Source organism: Ostrea edulis, chromosome 5 (genome assembly GCF_947568905.1).
Source record: "Ostrea edulis chromosome 5, xbOstEdul1.1, whole genome shotgun sequence".
Lineage (NCBI taxonomy): Eukaryota > Metazoa > Mollusca > Bivalvia > Ostreida > Ostreidae > Ostrea > Ostrea edulis.
In genome coordinates this window covers 22,924,281-22,951,291 of record NC_079168.1, presented here as the reverse complement: position 1 = coordinate 22,951,291, position 27,011 = coordinate 22,924,281, and the positions used below count along the sequence as shown (strand labels likewise).

The following is a 27,011-nucleotide window of genomic DNA, read 5'->3' as shown; positions in this document are numbered from 1 at the left end:
ATGGTTATGTGTTTTACGTGTTAAAGGGAATTCTTGGGGAAAGTCATAAATTCTCGCTCTTTCGATCTCTCTGCATTTTTATTATTTACATACACGCTTTCCATATCTATGATACAAAATTATATTTCAAGAAACCGGTTTTTTTGCAGTCTCGCAACTTTAAATAATTTATTTTTCTAAACATTGATTAACAACAGAATATATATTTTAGCTGAAAATAATCATTTATTAATGACGATTGTAAAAGTTGATATTCATTTACAACATGTACAATACGGAGATCACCGGGTATCTAAATACATCTCAGGTAATCTAACAAGAATGACATAGGGATATCTCTATTCTTTATCATTCGTGACAAACACAATTAAAACAATATGGCACCTTAAAACTTTGCCACCTTAAAACACAAATATCATAAAAACACAAAATTCACAATATCATAATTATAAATAAGGTGGCGGATTAAAGTTTTCGCCATCAAAATGAAACAGTATAAATCTGGTAAGTAGAAAGATGAAATACCATACTTTTTTATCAACACAATAAAACAAATTTCTGGAACATGGGGCAAGATTGGGGTGGAGGAGGTAAAATTTTCCATTATAATCTCATCTAACTGTAATGATTCCTTCCATTTCGAAAGTCATAATGACAATATCACGTGGCTCTTGAATAATCATTTCATTGGTTTATGATGCTGACAAAAAAATATATAAAAAAGATCGTAAGATAGACTATAATTATTGCTAACTGATGATATTATGAAAAATACTTGTAGGTGTCTGTGATTAAGAAACTAACTAAAGAGATGTTTAATTTCATAAATTAGATTTATTAAATAATAAACAAGAATATACACATATTTGATCTCTTTATGCTTGAAAAATTCGAAAAAGTTTACAAAAATAATGGCAAAAAACATTTTATCTTGCAATCATATTTCCGTATGCTGTCCATTTTTAATAATAATGTAACATAATGTCAAATTATGCACAACAAAGTCCTATATTAAGTTCTCACAAGTCACCTCCACAGTTTAATTCGAAATCGAAAATATCACCCTGAAAACCAATCAGAGGTTATCATGTATAAATGTAAATCACCATTATTTTCTCATAGTCAATAAGCGAGTATTCTGCATGAAAAGTACTTTACCTATTAGTATTAAACACAGGACAGAAAACATTGATACAATTGTCAGTTGACGCCATGATGTTGGGTTTTATTCTGTTTCCCATCAGAATGTTCTATTCCTGTCATGCGGTGCGTTGAAGTCTAACTCCGGTCCAATGGAAACTATTCCAAAAGGATTGATAGAACGATGGCTCACCTAAAACATACACATCAATATTGATCGACCTTTTTCTTTTTTTTAAAAAGATCATTTTGTTAACGATCTATGTAAAGTGTAAATTTATACTTACCATATAATGGTTTTTGATATGTTCCATATTTACAGTCTCTGCAATCCCTTCCGTTTGGTAGATATCTCTTACATATGGCCACATGTTGGGGTAGTCGATTATTCTTTTCTTGTTACACTGTGTTTGTAAACAAAAATCATATCAAATTCATTATTGTAAACAAACAAGCGTCCACTCACTTTGAAGTTTCCTTCGATAACGTTACGGATTATTTTAAAAAACTGAAATTCATTTTTAAAGAGACATTTTACCTCCACAAGGACTCTGAGCCATATAGTTAACTCGCGCAATTGTAATTTCGATGTTAAGCATCAAATTCATATCATATCTGCCGTTCAACTCAATCCGGGTCCGCGCCTTTGTTGGGAGAAATGTTTATTTACATTCCCAAATTAAAATTTTGAACCCATGGTATAGCCCTGTCCTATCCAGGGATCCTGGTATGGATATACTTGAATCTACACTTGATAAATGACGGTACTTGCATATTAATTTGACGTACTGTACCCTTTGGATTTTCTCGAAGAATATTCTTAAACAATTTTTCTATGTAGTCCTAATGTATGTAGAAAATGTGAATCCTCTTTTTGGCCTCACCATATCCTCTGGTGTTATGACCTTAACGATACTTAAATCTACATTACAAAAGGATGCCTTGTAATGAATTTGACATAGTATACCCTTGTTCTTCAGAAAAACAATTTAAAATAAAATTCCTTAATATTCCCCATGTACACCTGAACGTTCTCGTGGCCCTCATCCTAACCCAAGGAGTAATGGTTTGAGCTAAATTCAATTTGGTGCTTTTTATAAAAGTTTTAATACAAGATTTCCTCTTTGTAGTATGGTGAATATAGCCCCCAAAGTTTTATGTCACAGGTCTTTGTCAATGCTCCCCATATCTTTGAAATAAAGATTTCTGCCACATCTACTTCTGAAACTTTTGCTCTAGTGGTCTTGCCTGGAAGTAGTGACTCGGTGATCTATGGCCACCCTAATCTGGGTTTTTCATTTCTGATTTCACTCTGATGGAAATATGTCTTCAACGCTGCATAGTTGTTTAGTATTATCCAAATACAGTTACAACTTCCTGTTCCGTTGCTCTTGTGAGTAGCATTTGTACATCACGAGTGCGCTTGGCTATAGGCCAAACAAATGCAAGAAGTTCTTTTTCACACATCGAAATGTCTTTAGTATGTGGATATAGGAGGAAACGTTTAATAGATCTCTTACTACGTTGTATGTGTAGCATGATACATGTATTGTTTGCGTTATTTCCAAATGATACTTCATATCGTGTAATGGTAGTATTCGGTCTTAATCACTTTCGGGCAAATTGCTTACATTTTTATGTCCCCCTTCAAAGAAGAGGGGCATATTGCTTTGCACCTGTCGGTCGGTCGGTCTGTCTGTCTGTCGGTCGGTCGGTCTGTCTGTCGGTCGGTCGGTTTGTCGGTCGGTAGACCACATGTTGTCCGCTCAATATCTTGAGAACCATTCACTTGACCGTAATGATATTTCATATGTGGAATTATTATGAGTAAAAGAGGACCCCTATTGTTTTTCAGGTCCAAAGGTCAAGGGTCAATCCACTCTGGACATAGGAAGATACTGTCCGCTCAATATCTTCAGAAACTTTTCCTTGACACATTAAACTAGGTACACTGATACATTGTGAGGAGTAGACGATTCCTATTGATTATGAGGTCACATGATCAAAGGTCAAACAGGACATAGCGATATACTGTCCGCTTAATATCTTGAGAACCCCTTGCTTTACAGACATCAAACTTGCTACACTGGTACATCTTCCGGAGAAGATGACCCCTATTGATTTTGAGGTGACATGGTCAAACTGGACAAAGGAATATACTGTCCACTCAATATCTCGAGAACCCTTGGCTTGACAGACATATAATTTCGTACACTGGTACATCTTCAAGAGAAGAAGATCCCTATTGATTTTGATATCATATGGTCAAAGGTCAAACTGGACATAGGAAGATACCGTCATCTCAATATCTTGAGAGCCCTTTGCTTGACAGACATCAAACTTGGTAGATTGGTGCATCTTAAGGAGTAGACGACCCCTGCTGATTTTCAGGTCATGTGGTCAAAGGTGGAGGGTTAAACTGGACACAGTAATATATTTTCTCATATAATTTAAGAATTATTTACTTGATTGACACCAAACTTGGTACACTGGTACAGCTAAGGAGTAGATGACTCCTATTGATTTTTAGGTCACATGGTTAATCCACTCTTGACATGGGAAGATATTTTTTTATTATTATTATTTACAAAAATTTCACTTCACATACACACTGTTGCATACATGAGGGAAATAGGTTACATGAATATTTTCACAACATATTAAATTAATTTTAAAGCACGAACTCAATAACATTAACTCAAATACTGTCTACATTTCATACGAACTCAATAATATTAACTCAAATATTGTCTACATTTCATATTTCCCTTATTCTTTTATGTAAGTATATGTATGATGTAAAAATCTTTTGAGAGAGAGAGAGAGAGAAAGAGAGAGAGAGAGGAGAGAGAGAGAGAGAGGTAGAGAGAGAGAGAGAGGTATTATTTTCTTGGTAACATATTTTGATAAGTATAATAGATCTAGATATAATATATTGTAGTAGTGTGTTTTAACTTGTATATATTATAGGATACCATATTTTAATAAACATGAATAGTGATTTAAGTCAAATTCCCAGATCCACCCCTTTATTTACTTAGTGTAATATGTGAATGAAAAGGTTCACAGGTCTTGCTATTTCATTGGCTGTAGAACTGAGTATTATACAGTTAGAATCTAGAGAGTTTTTGGTCAGGTTGGTTGTGGCTTGCAGTTTTGGTATCTTTGTGCTGATTTGGCATTTTGAATTTGACAAAGACATTATTAGACCTTCAAATCCAGACCTGACAGTAAGTACTAATTTCATTAACATTTATCTTCATAATATGTATATATAACTAATATCACTGTTTGAGAGAAGAGTGAAAGTTTAAATATTATATATGAATAACAGTAAATATCAATTTAAAGTTATTTCATCTTAGTATATGCTTATATTATATCTATAGTTATTATAGTGTATATAGTACTGTAATGAATTATTTGTTATAAATAGATTAGAAGCATCCAGACAGCATTTTGATGTTTGCATGCATTGAGCCTTGTCCCATAGATAGGTAATTAAAAGATATTACCTTTATTATATTTAAAACATGTAATTTCATAGTGTTACAATATTTGTAATGCAACTGTAAATATTTGAGTAAAGTATATTTTACTATATTTGAATTAAGGGAGATAACTCTTAAGGTTGAAATGTGCTCTCTATTGATTGTAAATCGCTGTGATATTCATTGTTACTATTTTGTCTTTTAGGGCCATTTTTGTAATGGACATTTTGTAATCGACATTATGTAATCATGCATCGTTATCATCATCCTTATTCGTTTTACCATACAATAAATGACTGTATTGTGAACCCTGAGCCAGGAGTTGGTTATTTCTACATTTACAAACCACCACCCCTGCAACAATATCTATTGATCAAACACAAAAAAGAAGCACAAACCTATTTGATGAAAAAGTCAATATAGACCTACTTACTCATAATTTTTCACATATTCTCTGCCAGTGAGTTTCATATTCATCATATCTACAGTTTCGTAGCAGCAAGTACTTCTCAACCACAATTCTGTCCGTAACTATTTTTCTAATCGCATATATATGTACTTGTGGAGTTCGATATTTACAAGAAAAAATATATTGTTTTACTATAAGCAAAATCAAGTTTTGAACTTTATACATATGTCTATTACAGTATTTACCAAATAGTACAGTGAGCTTGTCAAAATTTTACAGGGATATGAAACTGTTCCAAAATCCATTGTTCAACATCACACCATAGCTCCTATATTTGTATGCAATCACAAAAAGATGTTCTAATGTTTCGATATGAACACCACAAAAGCTGCACATTAGAGAGTCTTTAATTTTCAGTTGAAATAAATACTTTTTGTTAGGGAGTATTCTATGGAGTATCTGAAATTGCAGCCAAGGCAATTTTGACTTGTGTAACTTTGAAGGGAAGATATTGTTTGCTCAATATTTTGAATTGGTAATACTACTATCAATTAAATGATGCATGTGTAAAACCCTTATCAATTTTGCACTATGGGGGATATGTGTTTTACAAACATCTCTTGTTTTTCTTGCAACAGTAAATATGTCACTGATGGATGATTGTAAACTCATAAAATGGAAATCCGAGCGAGTAATGCTCTTCTTGTGTAATCCTGTAGTTAAAATACCATACTTAAACTTAGCATACTATTATACGTGACACCTGTACTTGAGTCAAGTAATACAGAATTAATTATTATTTCCTCGGAGTAAAGTCGAGATAAAGTTCCAAAGCAAAAACAAGCATTTCTATTTTGTTAAGTACATTTTATATATGAAATGTTGAAATATAGCCGGTAGAGAAGAAAATGAGAATGAATTTTAAATTTTATGAAATAATTTGGGCATATCCTGTTTCTCCTTTCTGTCCATCATTTCGACATTCTGTCATAGATTTATTGCAAAAATAATTTACCGGAAAGTTTGTTTATTTGATTTGATGACTTACAGATTAACTTGAGGTTTCATATCGATTAATATTGATTCCCTTAGTTTTTGAAAAATTCTAATTATTAACAGTTTTCTGGGCATTTTGGAGGTGTACATGTGTATGTACATGTATATGTATATAATAAGCATATGTTCGCTAAGTCACAAAATTTTAATGACTCCCAGATCAAGTTTGCGTTTTATGTCATCTGACCTATCATCTCCATGCTTAATCTTTAGAAATTTCTAATCTTTCACGTATTTCTGGACTATTTTGGGATTTAAAAAAAAAGTGATAACCAGATTTACATCATATTTCATCATTATTATAGAATGACATTTTAATGCCACCTTGATTATTGTTATCCTAAATAATTGTAGTTTTTACAAACAAAACCCTGTAATTAGCCAATGTGTACTTTACTGCATCCAAATAAGATCGTTGGTGTGTATTAGTAATAATATTGGTAATTCACTATAGGGTCCACCTTACTCTTCCATGCCCATCAAAACTAATATAATTATCTTAAAAACTGATTCAAGAAAACAAAAGCACCAACATGATATTCTATTTTGCTTTCATTCGCATCAATGTTATTTTCACCTCCCTAGATTTTCAAACATTTCAAACATGACTGTTAGTGGGGCATTAGTGTCAGACGGACATAACTAGTTTAAGAAACGATGCCGGATAGACATAGTAGCCCTAGACCTCAGTGAAGCAGATGATAATTTTTCTCTCACTGACGAATTCTTTATTGAGTGATTACTTGAAATCTGAACTGTAAATGTTATTAATTAATTGATACTTGAATGTAATTTACCTATACCTGACAAATATTCATGTAATACGATACTGACCTTGAAGTGCTGTTCGTAAACTTTGTCAAAACGGACGAGAGTGACAAAGAGTCGAACGTCTGCCTCTGTCATACACGATCCCACTAAATACCGCTGTTTGGACAAAATGGATTCTACCTGGATTTTACAAGACAAGAATTGATCACAATTAATCATAAAGAATGAATTAACTCCAATCATATTTCGATTGATAGGGACAGTCGAACCTTATCCAGTGCCTCGAAGAGAGCGACCACTGCCTCGTCGTATGCCTCTTGGGATCTGGCAAATCCCGAACGGTAGACGCCATTGTTGATATTCCTTTTGAATTATAGTAATGTGAGGGTATGAAAAGTTGAAATGGCACACATACAGAAATTCGATACACAAGAGTATGTTCTGGTATGATTTATTTCTAAATCGAAGCAGGCTACTGACAAATATGTTGATGTTGCAGAAGTTTCAACAGTCTCGTTTAAAGTCAGCATTTCGCATATTCTATGGTCGTTTTAACGATAAAATTTACAAAACAACCGGTCATTAGGTCGAATGTTGTATGAAATGTTTCATATCAATTCTTAAGCCCCTCTTTGCGTGTTTTGTTTTTCTGCGGATTGCTCCGTTTGCCTTGTTGAAATGTTGGGCTTTTGGTGGGTATGACCGGTCGGTGGGGGATGCTTACTCCACCTAGACACTTAATTCCACCTCTGATGTGTCGAGGAGTAGCGTTTGTCCTCCTCCTAGTTTTGTATTCTTGATAAGAATTATGAGATTTATCAAGTGTTCGTTATCTTCACTTTGTCATTGACATTTTCCAAATCTAGTACTGTCATTTTTGTGAAGATTTTTTCTCTAACTTAGTATGGCTAAAAATCGCAAAGCAGCATGATTATTTTCAAATTCCATGTAATGTGAAATTAGAAAGCCTTATCTATAATCCTAATTAGAAAATATATATTACTAAATCTATGAGAAACTAGGGTCTTCTGGTACACACGCCCCTTCTTTCACTCGATGAATTTTAACCTGTTTAATATTCTAAAGCATATGTTTATTGTTCGTATGTCAATCAACATAATGTAAACTGTAATAACAGAAACAGGATCGAGTCAGTTAGCAGTTTTAAAGGTTTGTTTGATTTTGTTAGTCAGTGGTATACGTACGGGTAAATCCATTCATTTACTTCATCAATCTCTTTTCGTCGGTCCTCTGGATACAGATCCAATTGTTTCTGCTCCGGTGTTTTACAGAAGGCGTTGAATTCGGAGTTCAGCATTCTGATTATTTCGCTGGATTCGTTGTTTACTATTGTGTTCTTTTGTTTGTCCCAAAGAACAGGAACAGTAATACTTCTATTATAATCTGTAAATAATACAGTCCATAAACTGTACACCAATCACAAAGAACACAAGTTAACTCACTGGCACATCTAGTTATTGGACCTTACAATGGAACAAGTAGAATATTCTAAAGGAATTCGGTTGTTTTTTATTTTCTCTCGTGAAATTTGATTTCATTTTCATCAAAATGCAGACTTTAATATATGTGCCAACACCTCAGCCCTTGTGAAATTTGAAACATTGAAAATCCTTCTATCCTTGTGCCTCTTTTCATACTTTTGATATAACTCTGAATGAATGAAGATATACTGAGATAGACTATAATGTTCTCTTATGTATGTAAGCATTTTATTATCGCCCATTCAAAATAGCCATGCAAGAAAAAGTAGCATTTCCATCGTTGAAGCCGTTTAGTTCACCTAAGCTATATATGATTGAAAAATGAGGTTTGGTGACTCATTTAAAACCATGCATGGCACACTTCCTCGTTACACAGATGCATTATTTCAGACAGTGCTATGTAATATATGACCAAACAAGCATAATGTGCATAACAAATATATGATTCTAGTATAACGCCAATCCCAAGAAAAGAAATGTACGAGGTGTGTAGACCTCGTCGGTCTTATCCACAGGATCTTATAATGCTCAGTAATGTAGTTTCAAAATGAGGTTGAGATAGTTTTGATATTTTAATTGCATACTTTTTCACTCAATATATTTCATGACCCTTAAATATTACATTAACCTTCATTCCATTTAAGTCCACTGCATTTCTCTATAATAATAAATCTTGGTAAACTCTATTTGGTAAACACATGCTTTACACATGTGTGTTGCTATGAGATCACCCATTCTAGCCTTGTTTCCGAAGTATGTTTGTTTTTGCAATTTCTATTGGCTAAAGTTATTTTTGTTAACAATTCCAAATTTATCTTATAAATTCATTGGCCATACATTTCTGTAGTACTATAAAAGCCCTTTCTGTGGTAAATTCAGATGACTTTGGCAAGGGACAAGAAGATCCATTTTTCTTCACTCTCTTCTCTCCTCCCTCTTATTTTTGATATTTATCAACATTTGTATTTCATGATCAGTTTCAAACTATTTACCTAAGTTAAATTTTTGATATTTACACTTAAAGCTTCAAATTTATTTGTCTAGCTCTTTTTAATATTTATTAGTTGTCTTTTATCATTTACATTCTTGGCCAAAATACAGCAATGAATGCTGTATATCAAAAGATTTATAAAAGTCAACCAGTGTCTTTATTGAGGTGTTGAACATAACAAAGGAATCAACATTCTAAACCTGGGAAAACGAGACCAGATACATTTAAAATAAGTGCCTTAATTGACTCTTTAATCTGGTTCCCGTTACAGTATCCCAGGTTTAAGATATTGATTCCTTGATTACACTCAACACCTCAATTTTATTTTGTTACTTTTAAATTTATGTTAACAATCGTAGAACATGGATGTACTTCAGTTAGATGTTCCCCAGGAGGAAATGGCTGACTTTTGAGTGGTGAAGAAGAATCTCTTGGAGCTGAATAGCCCATGGGAGGCATGGAATTTCCCGTTACAGGATGTCCATCAGGCTCCCATCATTTCAAAAGGCTAGGAAGTTATTGCCAACATTTTCAAAAAATTTAATCAAAAGATGACCCCTCTTTATCCTGGTTGCAGGTTTAAGGACATAAAAATGTCCGAGATAAGACGACATGCTAGAAAGTTTTATAACAATCTCATTTTTTGTATCAAGAAAGAAATACATGTAGTTGTCAACAACAAGTATGTTGACCCTAAAGGATTCAAGCGTCCTAGACTTACAGTACAGCATGAGGAACGTGGAAAGGCCAGACTCGCTCGTAAGGAGGAAAGAAAGAATAGGAGTCCACTGTTCACGTTGTCATTAGCCTCTAACCCAAGGGACTTAAAATTTCCACCTGGAGGATTCCGGAAATGACATTATACATTGATTTAAAATCGATGATTATAAATTTATGCGTTTTATGGTACCAAAAATGTCATTTTTATTTTAAGGAGGTATGCTACACTAGAGAAATTTGATAAGGATGAAAAGTGGAGGATATGTACTACAATATTTTGAAATTGAAAACTCAAATTTACTTTATTTAGTAAAAAGAAAATGCAGTTTTAATTGAAAGCAATCTGAGAAAAATTTAAAACCCCTGCTGGATATCTACAGTTCAACAGTCGACTTACTAACCCACTGAGCTACTCAGCTAGGCGAGAATTTTTTTAATGAATAGACAATTATTGGTGATATTTACATTTTCATCCATGTTTTGAAAGAAAGTCAGCCATTATGACGATGTAGAGTACCTCCTTAAAGAGAGAGGACTGATAAGATTTGAGTTTTATTGCATTCTTTTTCACTCAATATATTCCATAGCCTTAAATATTACATTTACCTTCATTCCATATACGTCCACTGTATTTCTCTATATTGATAAGTCTTGGTAAACTCTATTTGGTAAACACATGCTTTACACATGTTTGTTGTTTTGAGATCACCTATTCTAGCCTTGTATCCGAAATATGGTTGTTTATTGTAATTTCTATTGGCTAGAGTTAATTTTGCTAGCAACTCAAAATCTGTTATATAAATTTAAATGGTCACTTTCATTAGTCATATATGCTATAAAAGCCCTTTCCGTGGTAAATTCAGATCACTTTGGCAAGAGAAAAAGAACCTAAAGGTTCACTCTCTCTATTTTCTGAATAAGGCCTCAATAATATGAGCACTTTTCACTATCTACTCACTGTTTTGGATCCCGTTTCCCCCCCCCCCCCCCCCCCATTTTTACTCTCTTGTCTCTTATTTTTCATATTCATTTACATTTGTATTTCATGATCAGTTTCAAACTACATGTGTATTTACCTAAGTTAAATTTTTGATATTTACATTTACAGCTTCAAATTTATTTATCTAGCTCTTTTTAATTTAATATTCATTTGTTGTCTGTTATCATTTACTTTCTTGGCCAAAATACAGCGATGAATTATTACCTCAATAACGACAAAGGTTAAGCTTTATAAATTTATTTCTATCTATGTTGTTGGACATAATTGAGGAATCAATATATTAAACCTAGGATAACAGGTCCAGGTATAAATAAGTGACTTAATCGACTCTTTAATTTGGCTCCTAATACAAGGTCATCATGACCTTCTCTGGATCGCGATATACCTTTCCAAAGATGCATCAATGGAAATAAATAAGATCACAGATCTCAAAGTGTGCAATTTGAATCAAAAGTATAATAAATACTATTTCTATCTATTAAACTCCAAAACCATTCCGCAAAACTTATGTTGTGGACCATGACACCACTTCTTTAAGTCGCATGTATTACAGTATGCAAAATATCCGAAACGGAAAAAAATCGGAATAGATAAACGGACGGTAATGCCATTATTATTATATATATCATACATATGTGATTTCTTAATATTGTATAATAAAAACATTCGATCATTGAATACATTCAAGAAGCTCGAGCACTATTACATCCAAATCGCACATCAATGTCAATTTAATATCAAAATAGCATCATTCATATACAAACGTCTAAATACGCCTACAGTCATTGTCACTGATACTATACAGAAATTGTAGAAAGGTACATAATCCATATGTATGAAGTGTATATTTGAATTCCTCGAAAACCTCCAATGAGAAAACGTTAAGTCTAACCTATGAAAACCATTTTTATGCTTGGGCATGTATTTCACATTGTTTTCTAACTCATTGGCACAGTTGTATATTGATATTTGAAAACAATTCGAGAAGAAGTATTTAACAATTCTTGTACTAGTATTGTCATCATAATGAAAGGTGAAGATAACGTACAGTGATCAATCTCATAACTCCTATAAGCAATACAAAATAGAGAGTTGGGCAAACACGGACCCCTGGACACACCAGAGGTGGGATTAGGTGCCTATGAGGAGTAAGCATCCCCTGTTGACCGGTCACACCCGCCGTGAGCCCTATATCTTGATCAGGTAAACGGAGTTATACGTAGTCAAAATCAGTGTGCCAAGAACGGCCTAACAATCAGTATGAAACACGTCAGACAGCATTTGACATTATCTTATTAAAAAATACAAAGGAAAACAGAATAGCCACGCCTACCTGGATCTGCTTTTTTGTACACCTCCTTCATGAACTTTTTTCCATTTACAGTATCGGAGGTGCTAGCATCTCTCTAAAATATTAATATTTCATATTGGGAAAGCAACACATATATAGAAGTAAACATTTTAAATCACCATGTCTCTGATGAAAATCTTGAAATTGCATTGGCTGAAAACAATACTATATACAACAATATTATGCCTCTTATTAACCTAATATTGCCAAGATGCCCCTTCTACATGGTTTACTGACCAAGAATGTGTACTATAACATATACTTATACATTGTCACTAGAACTTGGCGCCTATTATGACGTCATAGGTTATTTTAAGTTGCCAAATGAATCGTAATTTACTTTTGAATTTACAGTTTGTTGAAAAACTTGTTTTCATTTCGTTGTTGTTGGTTTAAATTTTGCAGCCATTTTTTCATAGTTGAATATTTGATAAAGTATCTCAACAAAACATACGTTGCCGTCATTCATTAATGTTTTAAATTTAAAGAAAGCACCAAGAACGAATAATGTCAATGTGCCTTTAATTAACGTATATGTAAATCGTCGACAGGATTAATTCGTTATATAAACACTTCGGGGGTTAATAAGGAAGTATATAACGTCTTTAAAGAAAAACAAACATATTGGGCTCGGCTTACGCTTCGCCCAATATAATTTTTTTTAATTTTTGAATAACCCCGTATATTTCCTCATTACCCCTGTCTACATAGCTAATATTGTCATACATATTATATCCTTTTGTATTGACATTTATGCTAGATTTAGTGTTGAACCTTTTCGTTGAATTCCCAACCAGTTTCAAAATTAAGCAACCAATCCACGACGTTAACGGAAATGACGTCTTCCAGTCCCTTCAATTTCCGGACGATCAGCGTCCTGTGCGCCCAAGGGCAAGCGAATGATACATACAGATGATAACGGCCAGATTCCGCCTTAAATCCAGACGACCCATCAGCTTCAATATAAAACCTTCAGTTCAAATTTCACTTTGACTTTTTACTCAGAATAACGCTCATAAACAAAATCCAATTATTATACATTACATGAAAGGTAATCCATATTCTAATTTGACAACATCTGCTAATATTACCAGTAATCCAGTTTCTAAAGGCGGACTGGGCCCTTTGGAAAGCTCCCTTTTTGTCTATGACACTTTTCCCTGGGGTCCCTACGTATTCCAGCTTTACCCCTTTATCCATGATTGACCGTTGGAGGATCCTGACTAATTGCTACAATAAAATGTTCGTAATACAGCATCCGGCGGTGACAGTGACAGGAAAGTTCACCCCCCCCCCCCCCCCCAGAGACTGCTCTTGATAGTGCAGATTAAACATTTGCTGTATCATTAACCTCACCTTACAAGGGTATACTGAGCCTATATGTTTGTATGGAATTGAGCATGGAGACTATCGGCAATCACAAAACTTTCCGAAATTAAGTACTGTATAATGCACGTGTTTACAAAGAAAGAAACAGCAAGTAGATTATAAGTTTTCTGAAATTTCAAAATACGTCGTTTGTTCATTTCATGTTGGTTTGATAGTATAGTATTAACATTTGTACTCACGAAGCGCAAAACTAATTGGAAGAAAATCTTACACCAGTGCCTAAAACGTTATTCTTGAAAATATACTTCGTGTTTTCACAGATATTTTCGTTAATGTATCGCGGAAGACAGTCCACGTGTCTAATCCAAGTGGGTGGCAATCATACCCTCTCACACAAAATAACTGTCGATAACGATGATAAAACCCGGGTACAAAGGTGTGAGAAATGCTTTCCATCCAACCTTGACAATATTTGAAATTCAATAGTTAAACTGTCGCATGTGATTAAGTAAAAATCACTTAATTTTGCCGACAGCAAATGTATTTCAAGAAAGAATACACATTAAATAATTTATAAATTTTATGGACGCAGTTAATTATACGATTCGAATGGCTGGGCTTCTTTCAACTTTTTTTTCAGTTTAAAAGTACAAACTCATAAGCACGTCAACGACCTTTTGTTGCATGTCCTGTTAAAAACCCTCTGTAGCATGTTCTGTTAAAAACCCTCTGTAGGATGTTCTGTAAAAAGCCCTCTGTGACATGTCCTAAATGTTCCCTCTATTGTTTCAAACAAAAGAAAAATCAAACTCTTTCCGCAGAATACGTACCAACACACATTTCTACCACGGAATTGTGTAGTACTAATGAAGTACTAATGAAGTACTAACATCTGTATATACTCTTAGCGAAAGTCAATCCGATTATACACATGTATATCCTTATCATTGATTTTTTTTAAAACCAAACTTCATAAATCTTAAGGGCATTGTTGAAATAAAATGTCAATCTTACCTGCGAATTATTCGCGACTGGAAGTTTAAAGAGTCGGTTTAACATTTGATTCAGAGTCATTTAGCAGTGTAATATATGTAGACATATTGCATCATGTATAAACTTGCAAATTAGACGTAATCTAACATGTGCAGTGAGGAGAAACGGGGTGGATTGTGAGTGATATTGTTTGAAAAGAGAGAATTTGTCGTCGACGAGTTAACGATTACAAAGAGGTAATAGAAGTTTTAGGTGTATACATTATCTCCTGTAACACTGACATCGCCTGAACAAGCAGAGTATACTGAACTTACACATTTGTCACAAAACTTTCCGAAACTCGGTACATATCATACAATGCATGTACTAACAGAGAAACAAATTAAATACAGTCCTTGTGATTTTTCTATTATAATAATTTTATTCACAAATAGTGAAAGGGATTAGGCAGTATGTACATCCTATTTTAGCCCTCTCCCAAACAGTCCCTGTGTTAGTATGTATCTATTACTTTAAAGAAACCAGTTTATCATATCTTGATAGTATAACATTTGTGTGACCAAACCTCAAACCTAACTGAAAGAAAATCCTCCAACACCAACACCAATTGCCTACATTTACAAAGTTATCCTTCATACACAGGTCGGAAAGGTCTGAGAAACGCTACACAACCTCCTCCCTCCTTTGACAATGTTGCACAGTTAAAAACTAAAGGCAACTCTACCCTCATGTGATTTCATAGTTTTTGAAAATTTGTAATTAATCAAACTGTGTGCATAATATATACATCTAATTCAGGGTGCCCCTGGCACCCTAGGTAAGGATTTATAGGGGATCTCTGCGGAGACGTTACCCCGAAATATTAATGTATTTTGAAATTAAAGACTGATATGGAGAATAAAAACTGTGTGCATAATAGAAATATTATATATATTTAGGACTTTTATTCAATGGGTACAATAAAAAAAATTCTGGTAAACTTTTGCTACTAAAAGTTTATATTTTCCACGAATAATCCATTTTAATTCTAATCAAACAATGATGTCAAAGGCAATACCTCCTATATTGGTATTTCATTTATTGTATGTAAATCATACACTGCACAATGATTTCCCTCATATTTACAATCATTTATACGTTTTTAAAAAATAGCAATTCTTTTAGAAACGGTTAAGATAAAAATTTCGTCACCGTGGCCAGTTTTAACAGAAATGTGCGATTTCCTGCTGACATATACTCCTGCTTATGTATGCCTGGCATCTTTAAAAAGGAGATAACATATACATTTCCGTTGATTATTGATTAAAGTGAACCCTATTTAGTGGAAACCAATACAGTAGGTTTACTTTGAACCCATTATATTGCAAGTATAGTTACTTTAAGCAACATCTCATCCAAACAACACACACACACACACACACACACACACACAGACACACACACACACACACACACACAGACACAGACACACACACACACACACACACACACACACACACACACACACACCTGATTTTACAGGTAATAAATGTATTTTGAGAGCGTATAACTATTAAACGTTTTATTATCGTCTTTAAATTAATTTTTATGTTCTAGATAATGAAATAATCTGAATGATTACGCTTGTTCATTTCTTTCAGTTTGAAACTATAACGCATTTAAGTTTGGCAATGACCTTCCCTGGCATGTCCTGTAAAAAGCCTTCTGTAACATGTCCTAACTGTTCCCTGTATTGTTTCAAACACAAAACAAACAGAAAACTCTTTCCACAGAGTACTTAGCAAATTCGTACTTCAAATGTACAGTAAACTTTTCATTAAGTTGTACTCACGTCAATACTATACATACATAATCTGACAAAATGTAGTCCGATCAAGTGCTGTTTAGAGGTAAGTACTCTCAACGAAGATCAATCCGACTACATGTATATATCGTTATCATGGAATATAATAAGCAAACTTCTTTAAACATACATAGTATTTTAAAGCGTGTTATTGAACAAAAATGGCATTACTCATCTAACAATTACTTTATACTAGAAGATTGGAGAATCAATGAAAAGATGAAGATAACAAACAATGATCAATCTCGTAACTCCTATACGGAATAAAAATTGAAGATGTTGGGCAAACACGGATCCCTGGATATAACAGAGGTGGGATCAGGTGCCCAGGAGGAGTAAGCATCCCCTGTCGACCGGTCACATCCTCTGTGAACCCTATATCTTGATCAGGTAAACGGAGTAACCCGCAGTCTAAATCAAATTTTATTAGTTATAATTTTAAAATTTATCACATTACAGGCACAATGACCATAAACTGAGAATAAAATAAAGTCAGTCAGATTTTGAACTAGTAGATGTTTAATCCAAAAATTATGAATTAATGAAATTCATGTTGAGAGTATATTTTAGATACTATTCAAAACACCATTAAAGTATTTGTATTATTTTAACAAGTTATGGAAATATAAAAAATACAATTGTCAAATGATTACCTATTATTTTTCTTTATTCTATGTCCCTAATTTTAATATATAGTATGCGCTTCGATGATTTTGATATATTGTGACCTCGCAATCACCCCTAATGTACACTTGAATAAAAAGACAATCGTGTGTAAACAAGTGATTGATTGATTGTATGTTGTTTAACGTCCCTCTCAAAATTTTTTCACTCATATGGAGACGTCACCGGTGAAGGGCTTCAAATTTAGGCCTATGCTCTGTGCTTACGGCCATTGAACAGTTATAGTTCTTTAGCGTACCATACATGTATCTACTGTGACACGGGACATCCGTTTTAAGGTCATCGCCGAGGACCCGTGACATTCACATTGATGCCGACTGTTTGGCGATGGAACTGTCACTACCTGTTTTAACGACTTAGATCTGTCGCGGCCGGGATTCGAACCCCGACCTTCCAAATGCGGGGCTAACGCTTTACCTCTAGACCACCGCGGCGATGTGTAAGCAAGTAAAAATGTAAACGAGTGGAAGATGGAGATCAATTGCTGATATTTAGTGTGAAACCAGAAGATTGATTGATTGGTTGTTTGTTTCACGCCCCGTCGAGAATTTTTCACTCATATTGAGACGTCACCAGCTGTAGGTGAAGTACCACAAATTTAGATCGATGTTTAGTGCTAAGGGCCGTAGCAGTGAGGGTTCTTTCTCGTGCCAAGGCCTACCGCGACCTCCGTTTTTAAGGTCATATCCGAAAGACCCGTGATTCTCACTTCTAGATGGCGAGCGTTTGGCGAAGGAGCAATCACTACCTATGTTTACATCATAGGTTTGACATGGCACGAGCGGGGCTTTAACTCACGACCTCCCGGTTACGAAGTGAGCTACCGCGGCCTGTGAAACCAGACGAGGAAACATGTATCTCTGCGAATTATCCTAGGGGAAGGTACGGGTGATATTAATCATTGTTTGCGAGTAATATCCTCAGATTTGATTTTACTTCCCATAGAGATACAGTGGTCTGGAGAAAAAAAAATCCAAATTAATTCAATTCTATTTACATGTAATAGTGGAAACCCTTTAGATATTGGTGTTAATTTTTTATCAATTCAGAACTCAAAGTTCTGATCAGAGTCAGATGAGGTGGAAGAGAGTCAGAGCGTGAGGCAGGACCTAATAGTATCCATTTGTCCCAAGGAGTCAGAACGACAAAGGCACCCGATATATATGGTGTATGGACTACCTAGTATTAGTTTGACAAATGGATTAAGTGACCAGAGACACTTCCATTGCATCAATGCGAATATAAAATTCTTAAATGAAGAAATTTTAAAAAGCACTATAGATGGAATTTTCCACTGAAGAAATTTTTTAAAGTTATTTTAAAATTAGTAAATAAAGTTCGAATTTCGAGCAGTCACAACATTGTTATTGTTACATGAAACTCAATTTGTAAATATTGTGTTTTACTTTGTATTTTGACATACTCTCACATTTATTATGCGACTTATTTTTCGTAAAGAGAAAAAAATCCGTTGATGAATATTTTCATCAATTTTGATAGTTTTACTATTTTATTCATGCATTGACGAGCTTTTTTAAAAGTCAGTTGAGCTGCATTACATTTGTTGGTTGGAAGGTTTGCCAGTTGTGGTATTGTGGATTAGATCAAATATATTGCTTTGAATTGAGGTTGTTTTATATGACAGTTTGTGTAGTAGAACACGAATATAGCGAACACAGATAGCGACTTAACGGTTATAGCGACGTGAAAACGACTTCCCTGGCAAATTCTTTATGCATTCCATACAGAACCCCTGCGTTATACCGATCACAGATAAAGCGAAGATTTTTTTTTTCATTTCGAAACTCGTTGAAATTTTTAATAATCGTTTACCTGTGTCACAGGATCCACACTTATTACGAAATTTCTGCTTGTATTTTTTCAAAAGAGGTGGACGCAAAATAACAATTATACATACGTTTAGCAAATGTATTGATTATATTGTTTACTATTCTTGTCAATCAAAATTACATGTTGATTGGATTTATTTCATCGTACACTCTTTATATTTATTTGTTCTTATTTAATAAACTGTATTCATATGGTCTGAGATAGCCGAGTGATACATGTAGGTTTGACTGCTTCTCGCCTGGGTGATTCCGGTTCAAGTCTTTTATTTTCTTAGAAAATATTTTCATAAGCCTATCATAAAAATAAAATTAAAAATTAACGAAACATGTACAAGCTTATAAAATTTAAAATTATTCAACCATAACAGAATGTTTTTCTTCAATTTTGTTTTGTGCTAAAGAGTAGGGTTAAGATATGTGTTTACAATCTCAGTACGGTTCAGCTACATGTACAGCTAAATGTACGTCATTTGTTGTCCTTTAATCAGTTTAAAATGTCATCTCCGAGTAGAAAAGCCATATCGTTAGAGACAAGACGAAATTCTGCAAGAAATTGGAAAAGGGGGATGACCTAAACAGAAAATCGCAATCAAACTCAAAATCTGCCTTGAGCACAATAATAAAAGATAAGGACGATATTATTGGGGAAAAAAATCAAATCAGGAATTCTGTCGCCTCGATGAACACTGCAACGGCGTGCGTCACTTCAGAATGTAGAAGATATACTTCTGGAATGGTTCAAGGAAAAACGTAAAGACATTCTGCTACTTATGAGTGACAACATTGTAATTCTGTAACAGAAACTGGCGATCCTGCAACAACAAAACAAAAAACTTGGCGATTCTTCGTTCAAGGGAAATACCGATTGGTTGGATTGATTTAAAAGTCGACCTGGGATTGTCTGTTGGACAAATAACGGTGAAAGTGGTGTTGTTGATCTCCCATTAACAGAGGATTGGATAAAGAAATTAGAACACATCATAAAATCCAACAAACCTTGTAACATCTCTAATGCCGACGCGATTGAATTAAACTTTTACCCGATAAAACACTTCAAGGCGAAGATTGTCACGGTTGTAAACGCTTCAAAGACCGCCTCACTGTCCTTGTGTCACCACCTATGGATGGGTCTAGAAAACGCACACTATAAGTGATAATGGGATATGAAAATCCGTGGTATTTTCAGGACGTAAAATCCCTACCCGTGTCATACAAATCCAATACAAAATCGTGGATGACAATTTGTATTTTTATAAAATGGCTTAAAGATTGATTCTATATTGTTTAACGTCCCTCTCGAGAATTTTTTACTCGTATGGTATTGCCCGTGAAGGGCTGCAAAACTGAGGCCTTTGCTCGGCGCTTACGTCTTTTGAGCAGGAAGTGACCTTTATCGTGCCACATCTGCTGTGACACGGGATCTCGGTTTTTGCGATCTCATCCGAAGGACCGCCCCATTTAGCTGCCTATTACGACGAGCAAGGGGTACTGAGGACCTATTCTAACCCGGGTCCCCACGGGATCAAATGGCTTAAAGTTCACAAGAGAGGTAAGAAAAGTGTTTCCATTCATTAATAACTGTGCTACACGTCCAAAAATTGAAAATCTTAAGTTTATCGACATGAAGCTTTTTCCCCACCAAACCTACAAGCAAACTTCAACCTTAGATCATCCAAAAGAAAGTGAAATACAGACACAGATTAATAAACTACATGTTGGAGATGAAACTCCAATCATTCAGTCTCTCTCCATTTTCTATAGAAAGTTGTTAAACGAATTAAGACACGAGGGTGACCGACATCCTTGATTAGGGATTGTCCGGAGGGTACAATGGGAGTTAAAATCCTATGGGAGAAATTGGATTTTTTCTCCCAAGGGATTTTTTATGGAAGCACTGATGGGAGTGAAAATCCCACCAAAATCCCATGGGGTTTATTGATTTCAGGTGAAATATCTTAAGAACTATAATAGTTACTAGTGTAAATTTTGGTGCATGTCTTGTGAACATAAAAATCCCATCATTTCCTTAATAAAAGAGTTGGCGAAACTCCGGACTTTTGTCGTGTCCAGAGTTAAATATCGTACTGTTACATGCACTTACCTTTGTATAATAACCACTGATAGGTGTCTATTTTAAATTTAGCAAATAAGCAAGCATTGGTGCAATTGACAACGTTTAGTTGTAAATTTTAAATTGAATGTTCTCAAAATACACTTCTGATAAGAACATTTAATTAATTTCAGTTCGATGAGAAGAAAACAACATGTACATGCTCCATATGTACATGTGTTGATAGCAAAGAGGGCTTGAAATGATGTCAGTCAGACTTTCATTATTAATTGCTCTAATAAGGCCGGGTTCAAGACTTATTTGTTAATCCTGATGCCGATGAGTTAAAAGAGGACGGAGGCATTCCATTTGCTTTACCTATGCAAAATTTTGCTGGATTATTTTATTGATATTGTGAATGTTGACGAAAACGTTGAATCTGTGCAAACACGATCGAGTAATGAAATAATACAGGAAATTCTAATCCAGGATATTTTAATTCAGGATATTTTCATTCAGGATATTTTATGCAATGATGTCAGCCATGAGAGTGACGAGGAGTCCTTGGGAAACGGAAGTGCATGTTCCAAGCTTGTAACCGCCGCGGTGGCCTAGAGGTTAGAGCGTTTGCCCCGCATGCGGAATGCCGGGGTTCCAATCCCGGCCGCGACAGACCCTAGTCGTTAAAACAGATAGATACAGTTCCATCACCAAACGCTCGGCATAAGGTGTGAATGTCACGGTCCTCGGAGATGACCTTAAAAACGATGTCCCGTTTCACAGTAGGTGTGGCACGCCAAAGAACCCTCACTACTCAATGGCAATAAGCGCCGAGCAAAGGCCTAAATTTGAAGCCCTTCACTGGTATTGGTGACGTCTCCATATGAGTTAAAAATTCTCTCGAGGGACGTTAAGCAAGATATAATCAATCAATCAATAGTTAGACCTATGCTTAGCGCTTACGGCCGTAGCAGTGGGGGTTCTTTAGCGTGCCACACCTACTGTGATACGGAACCTTCGTTTTTAAGGTCATATCCGAAAGACCCGTGATTCTCACTTCTATATGCTGAGCGTTTGGCAAAAGAGCAATCACTATCTATTTTAACGTCTTAAGATTGACGCGGCCTTGGCACGAGCTGGACTCGGAACTCACGACCTCCCGGTTACGAAGCAAACGCTCTACCATTGAGCTACCGCGACCGGTCTAGACTTGAAAGATCTTTGATAAGGATATTTTATCTACATACCATGGCTATAAGAGATTTTTATTGAAAAAAATAATAAATATAAAAAATAACAGACATCTATTTCTCTGGAAATCAAGAAAAGGGCTTGGCGCTGGATAAGAACAATGTTTTCCGAATGGACAATTTATCAGTTCCTCAGTTGGCGATGAGGTGGACACCGGCTAGAAAACCGAATAGAAGTCGTTCGAGCGAAACATAGACAATTGATGAAAAAGAAATGAAAGCAGAAAAATGAACTTCGGGCCAACTAAGTACCTGTATATGGTAACGGCATAGAGCATGCTTGGGAACTCTGGTTGAGGCCCCATGCCCAACACAGAGCGAAGAAGACCAACTAAAAAGTTATAACAGTTTATATATTGATAAATTGTCAGCAAGTCGATTCGATATATCCAAGACACTACCACAGAGCCTTCCACATCTGCTTCATACTTATATTTTATTGATCATACATGTAGATATTAAACGGCAAACTATCAACTCAACTATGACAAACGGGATGACTTCATATTCAGTAGGCCGTTCTTTACATACAAATTTTGACTATAGATTACCCCGTTTACTTTATAGAGATATACGGCTCACGGCAATTTTACCGGTCATCAGGGAATGCTTACTCCTCTTAGGCACCTGATTCCATCTCTGGTGTGTTTGGGGTTCGTGTTGCCACACTCTTAATTTTGTATTCTTTATAGGATTCACGACATTGATCAATGTTTATTTTCTACATTAATTCGTTACAATGAAATATTCGAAATTCCTCCGCTATTAATACAAGGAAATAAAATATTCATCAGTAGTTTGATAACGTTTATTTAAATTGATTTCTTAATAACAAAATATTGAGCGGGTGTTTTTCTAATTCGCACCCTTCACTAACCGTTTCTAGACAATCAGCTGCTCATTAACTTCAAATGAAGGGGTTACGATTTCATTGCTACCCGTGCCCGAGTGGTTAGAGCATCGCGCTCAAAATCACACGGCCCTCCCTCACCTCTGTCGGCGCGGGTTCGAATCCCGCTCGCACCGGTAAGTGAGAAGGTTTCTCAGTTTACTTTCGGAAGGTCGGTGGCTACATTGTATCTGGGTTCTCTCTTCCACCAATAAAAACTGGGCGCCATCATATAACTGAAAAATTGTTGAGTGTGGCGGAAAACATCAATCAATCATTGCTATCAGATTTACTGTCCATGGTTTTCTCGGCAAACTTTTGCCTGCATTCCATCGTTTGAAAATGTCATTTATAAATCCCTAGACAATGTCAATCTACGGAACTCTTTCTCTCTCTCTCTCCTTCGGATGAGACTGCAAAACCCGAGGCCCCATGTCACAGCAGGTGTGACACGATAAAGATTCTTCCTTGCTCTAATGCCGTAAGCGCCGAGCATAGGCTTAAATTTTGTAGCCCTTCACCAGCAATGATGATGTCTCCTTATGAGAGAGGGACGTAAAACAATATATAACCAATCAAAATCTCTCTCTCTCTCTCTCTCTCTCTCTCTCTCTCTCTCTCTCTCTCTCTCTCTCCTTATAATCACCAGTTTTATGTTTTCCCTGAAACGTACCACCTTTCCTCTATTCCGAAAAATAACTTATTAGACAATGCAAACAAGAGGCCCATAGGCCACATCGCTCACCTGAGTCACCTTGGCCCATATTTAAAGATTTTTCCCTATATATTCGCACGTAAAACTCTGATCCTATTGTGGCCTCAACCTACCCCCCAGGGCCATGATTTTTACAAACTTGAATCTGCACTATGTCAGGAAGATTTCAAGTAAATGTAAACTTCTTTGGCCCAATGGTTCTTGCAAAGTAAGTAAAACTTTTATCCCTATTGTGAACCCATCCTACGCCCAGGGGCCATGGTTTTAACAATTTGAATCTGAACTATGTCAGAAAGCTTTCATGTAAATTTCACTTTCCTGGCTCAGTGTAATTTGAGATCTTTCAAGATTTTCCTACATATTTGGATGCAAACATTTGATCCCCTATTGTGGCCCCATCCTACCCCCGGGGTCCATGATTTTAACAAACGTGAATCTGCACTAAGTCACGAAGCGTTCATATGTAAATTTGTACTTTCCTAACCCAGTGGTTCGTGGTTCTTGAGAAGAAACTTTTGAAAGATTTTCCCTATAAATGCGTATGTAAAACAGATTCCCTTATTGTGGCCCCATCCTGCCCCGGGGAGCATGATTTTAACAAACTTGAATTTGCACTATGTCAGGAAGCTTTCGTGTAAATTGCAGCTCTTCTGCTCCAGAAGAAGATTTTTCAGTAACCCCACCCTATTTGTGCATTGTTGTGATTTTCTCCCCTTTGAAGGGGACATGACCCTTCAATTAATTTGTCCAGTGGTTCTGGAGGAGAAGTCGAAAATGTAAAAAGTTTACAAACAGACAGACAGACGACAGACAACGGGTGATCAGAAAAGCTCACAAGCTCTGGTGAGCTAAAAATCTTTAATTTACTTCATTAGATTAAAATTATAAACACGATTTCCGAAGTTTCACGATAAACCATTTTCACAATAAACGGAAATAAATCAGTTTAACACAAAACACAATAGACCTAATAAACGCATAAACGAAAGAAAACAGAAAACACGATAAACGCAAAACACGTATGGGATACAAATAAAAATATGATAAACGCAAAATCTGATACAATAAGAGAAATGGTCAATAGAACATGATAAAAAATGCAAAATAACGTTTCAGGTACAGTATGTAGTTATTCTTGACATAGCAAGGATTAAACTCGGGTCACAATGGTGTTAGAAACGTTAACCATTAACCAGTAACCTTTATCAACATTTCAAAGAACAGAACAACAAAAACACACTTACCCAATTTTACAGTTAATGAATAAAAAAAAAAACCTGCTTTGCTATGCCGGTAATACTTATACATTTTAGATAATTGCATGTACGTGATTGGGCTTCTCATTTATTTAACTTTAAGTTACGTTTCGGTTTGAAACTACAACGATAAATATACCAACGGCCTTCCATAGCATGTCCTATTAAACGCCACCTGTGACATGTTCAGTCCTATTGTTTCAAGAAAAGAAAAAGACAAACTTTTCCAGAGTTCTTGGCAAACTCCATATCAAAAGATCTTCCCTTTTTTACATTCAGTAAATTGTACTTCCGTCGATATTAGACTAAAATCTCTGAGAAATGTAGTCCTCTCTTATGCATGCACTGTTCAGCTGTTGTTGCTTAGAACGTACCGTGCATCATTCCGAGATATATACTCACGGCGAAAGGAAATCCTACTATAATATCGTTATTGAACTTCATAATCAAACTTATTCAAACCCATATATAGCATTTTCAAGAGCATTGCTGGAAGAAAATACAGAGATTACTTACCTAATAACCTAACAGTTAGTTGAGAGCGGAAGTATGGAGAGTCAGTCTAACATTTAATTCAGTGTCACAGAGCCGTGTGATATATAGTTATATTACATTATGTGTACACTTACAAAAAAGACGTCAATAGAATGAATTTAGTTTAATACGGTTAAACCGTGCAATACGGTTATATAACCACGGTACTGTCCAAGTACCATGTGACTATCGCGATACCACTCGATCCGTGTTTTCAAACTGCTCTAATCATGTATTTATCACTCATCACAAGTATATATACCATATAAAACAGGGATAAATACAAGCTCAGGTGCATGGTCATCGCAGTGTGTGTAACATAATTAGAGAAAAGTGGAAGAAAAGTTATTTTCGAGGACAGATATTGATTCACTTTGAATTCCTCAGTTCTTTAAATACCTGACCAATTTCATCAATTGTGATAAAACAGATACATTGAGGCGAAACGGGATGGATAATGAGGGGTACCTGTAAAGTGCGAAACGAAAGGAAATTACCGAAACGAAACGAAACCCATCGAAACGAAACCTACCGAAACGAAACAGATTGTACAACCAAACTCTTTTACTTATAATAATTAAAAATGGTATCTTCGGCCCCTGTGAAAGTTACCACATATAAATAAAATTCGCCTCCCCTTTGATGTAGGCTTTGGGCTTGACTGATACAAAGTTTTAAAAACTGGAATGGGGGGGGGGGGGGGGGGGGGGGGAGTAAGCACAAAGTACATATCCGAAGTTGATTAAATACCATGTGTAATTAGTTTCAGATCCATAAATTTCAGAACGGAGGGTTCCAGTCTCACAGGTCAGAGGTCTGGGGAAACACACTTAACGAGGGGTGGGGTCGCCAACGCTAGATCCGCGTTTGGGCATAAATACATGTTTCAGTATTTTTTGCTCTAAAGACAAATGTATGTATACATGTGGATATTGTGTATTTGTATGTAGTATATCAAACAGTGGATTCTGAATATGTCCTTCCGTTCTCTTTGTAATGTATGCTTCCTTGTTCATAAGCCTTTTGATTTTACAAAATGCTGACCTCCTCCTGATATTATTGCATAAAACAATTTCCGTTTTCCGTCTCGTTTTCAATTCCACGTCTTAGCAACACCCCAAATGTATAGAGTTATCTTTAGACTCACTACATATCAATAATAATTTTTAATAATGCATGTATATATA

General features: G+C 35.3%; 1 protein-coding gene across 3 annotated transcripts; it reads right to left on the bottom strand.

The window, feature by feature from the left end:
* Positions 1-205: 205 nt before the first annotated feature.
* LOC125652091 (glutathionyl-hydroquinone reductase YqjG-like) lies at positions 206-25,857 on the bottom strand. 3 transcript variants are annotated; one of them, XR_007361474.2, is made up of 10 exons: positions 14,775-14,849; positions 13,523-13,661; positions 13,206-13,387; positions 12,414-12,486; positions 8,073-8,271; positions 7,137-7,230; positions 6,931-7,047; positions 1,428-1,544; positions 1,159-1,333; positions 206-1,064 (listed from the first exon to the last, which is right to left on the bottom strand). XR_007361474.2 is itself a non-coding variant. In XM_048881063.2 (9 exons), exons 2-9 carry the CDS (start codon positions 13,629-13,631, stop codon positions 1,241-1,243), a joined length of 984 nt encoding a protein of 327 aa, XP_048737020.1. In that variant the 5' UTR covers positions 13,632-13,661; positions 25,807-25,857; the 3' UTR covers positions 206-1,240. The 3 variants fall into 3 exon arrangements, 2 of the variants coding, with proteins under 2 accessions (XP_048737020.1, XP_048737019.1); XM_048881063.2 differs by lacking the exon at positions 14,775-14,849 and adding an exon at positions 25,807-25,857 and having other exon boundaries at positions 206-1,333; XM_048881062.2 differs by having other exon boundaries at positions 206-1,333; positions 14,775-14,860.
* Between the last annotated feature and the right edge of the window lie 1,154 nt (positions 25,858-27,011).

What these genes read in the sequence shown, in the direction of transcription:
- LOC125652091 (XM_048881062.2), bottom strand. Translation starts at nt 14,834, where the DNA reads ATGACTCTGAATCAAATGTTAAACCGACTCTTTAAACTTCCAGTCGCG. An exon ending in GTTGGGAATTCAACGAAAAG is followed by an intron (nt 12,487 to 13,205) that starts GTTCAACACTAA and finishes TTAATATTTTAG; the next exon opens with AGAGATGCTAGCACCTCCGA. An exon ending in TTTACGAACAGCACTTCAAG is followed by an intron (nt 1,545 to 6,930) that starts GTCAGTATCGTA and finishes TTACAAACACAG; the next exon opens with TGTAACAAGAAAAGAATAAT.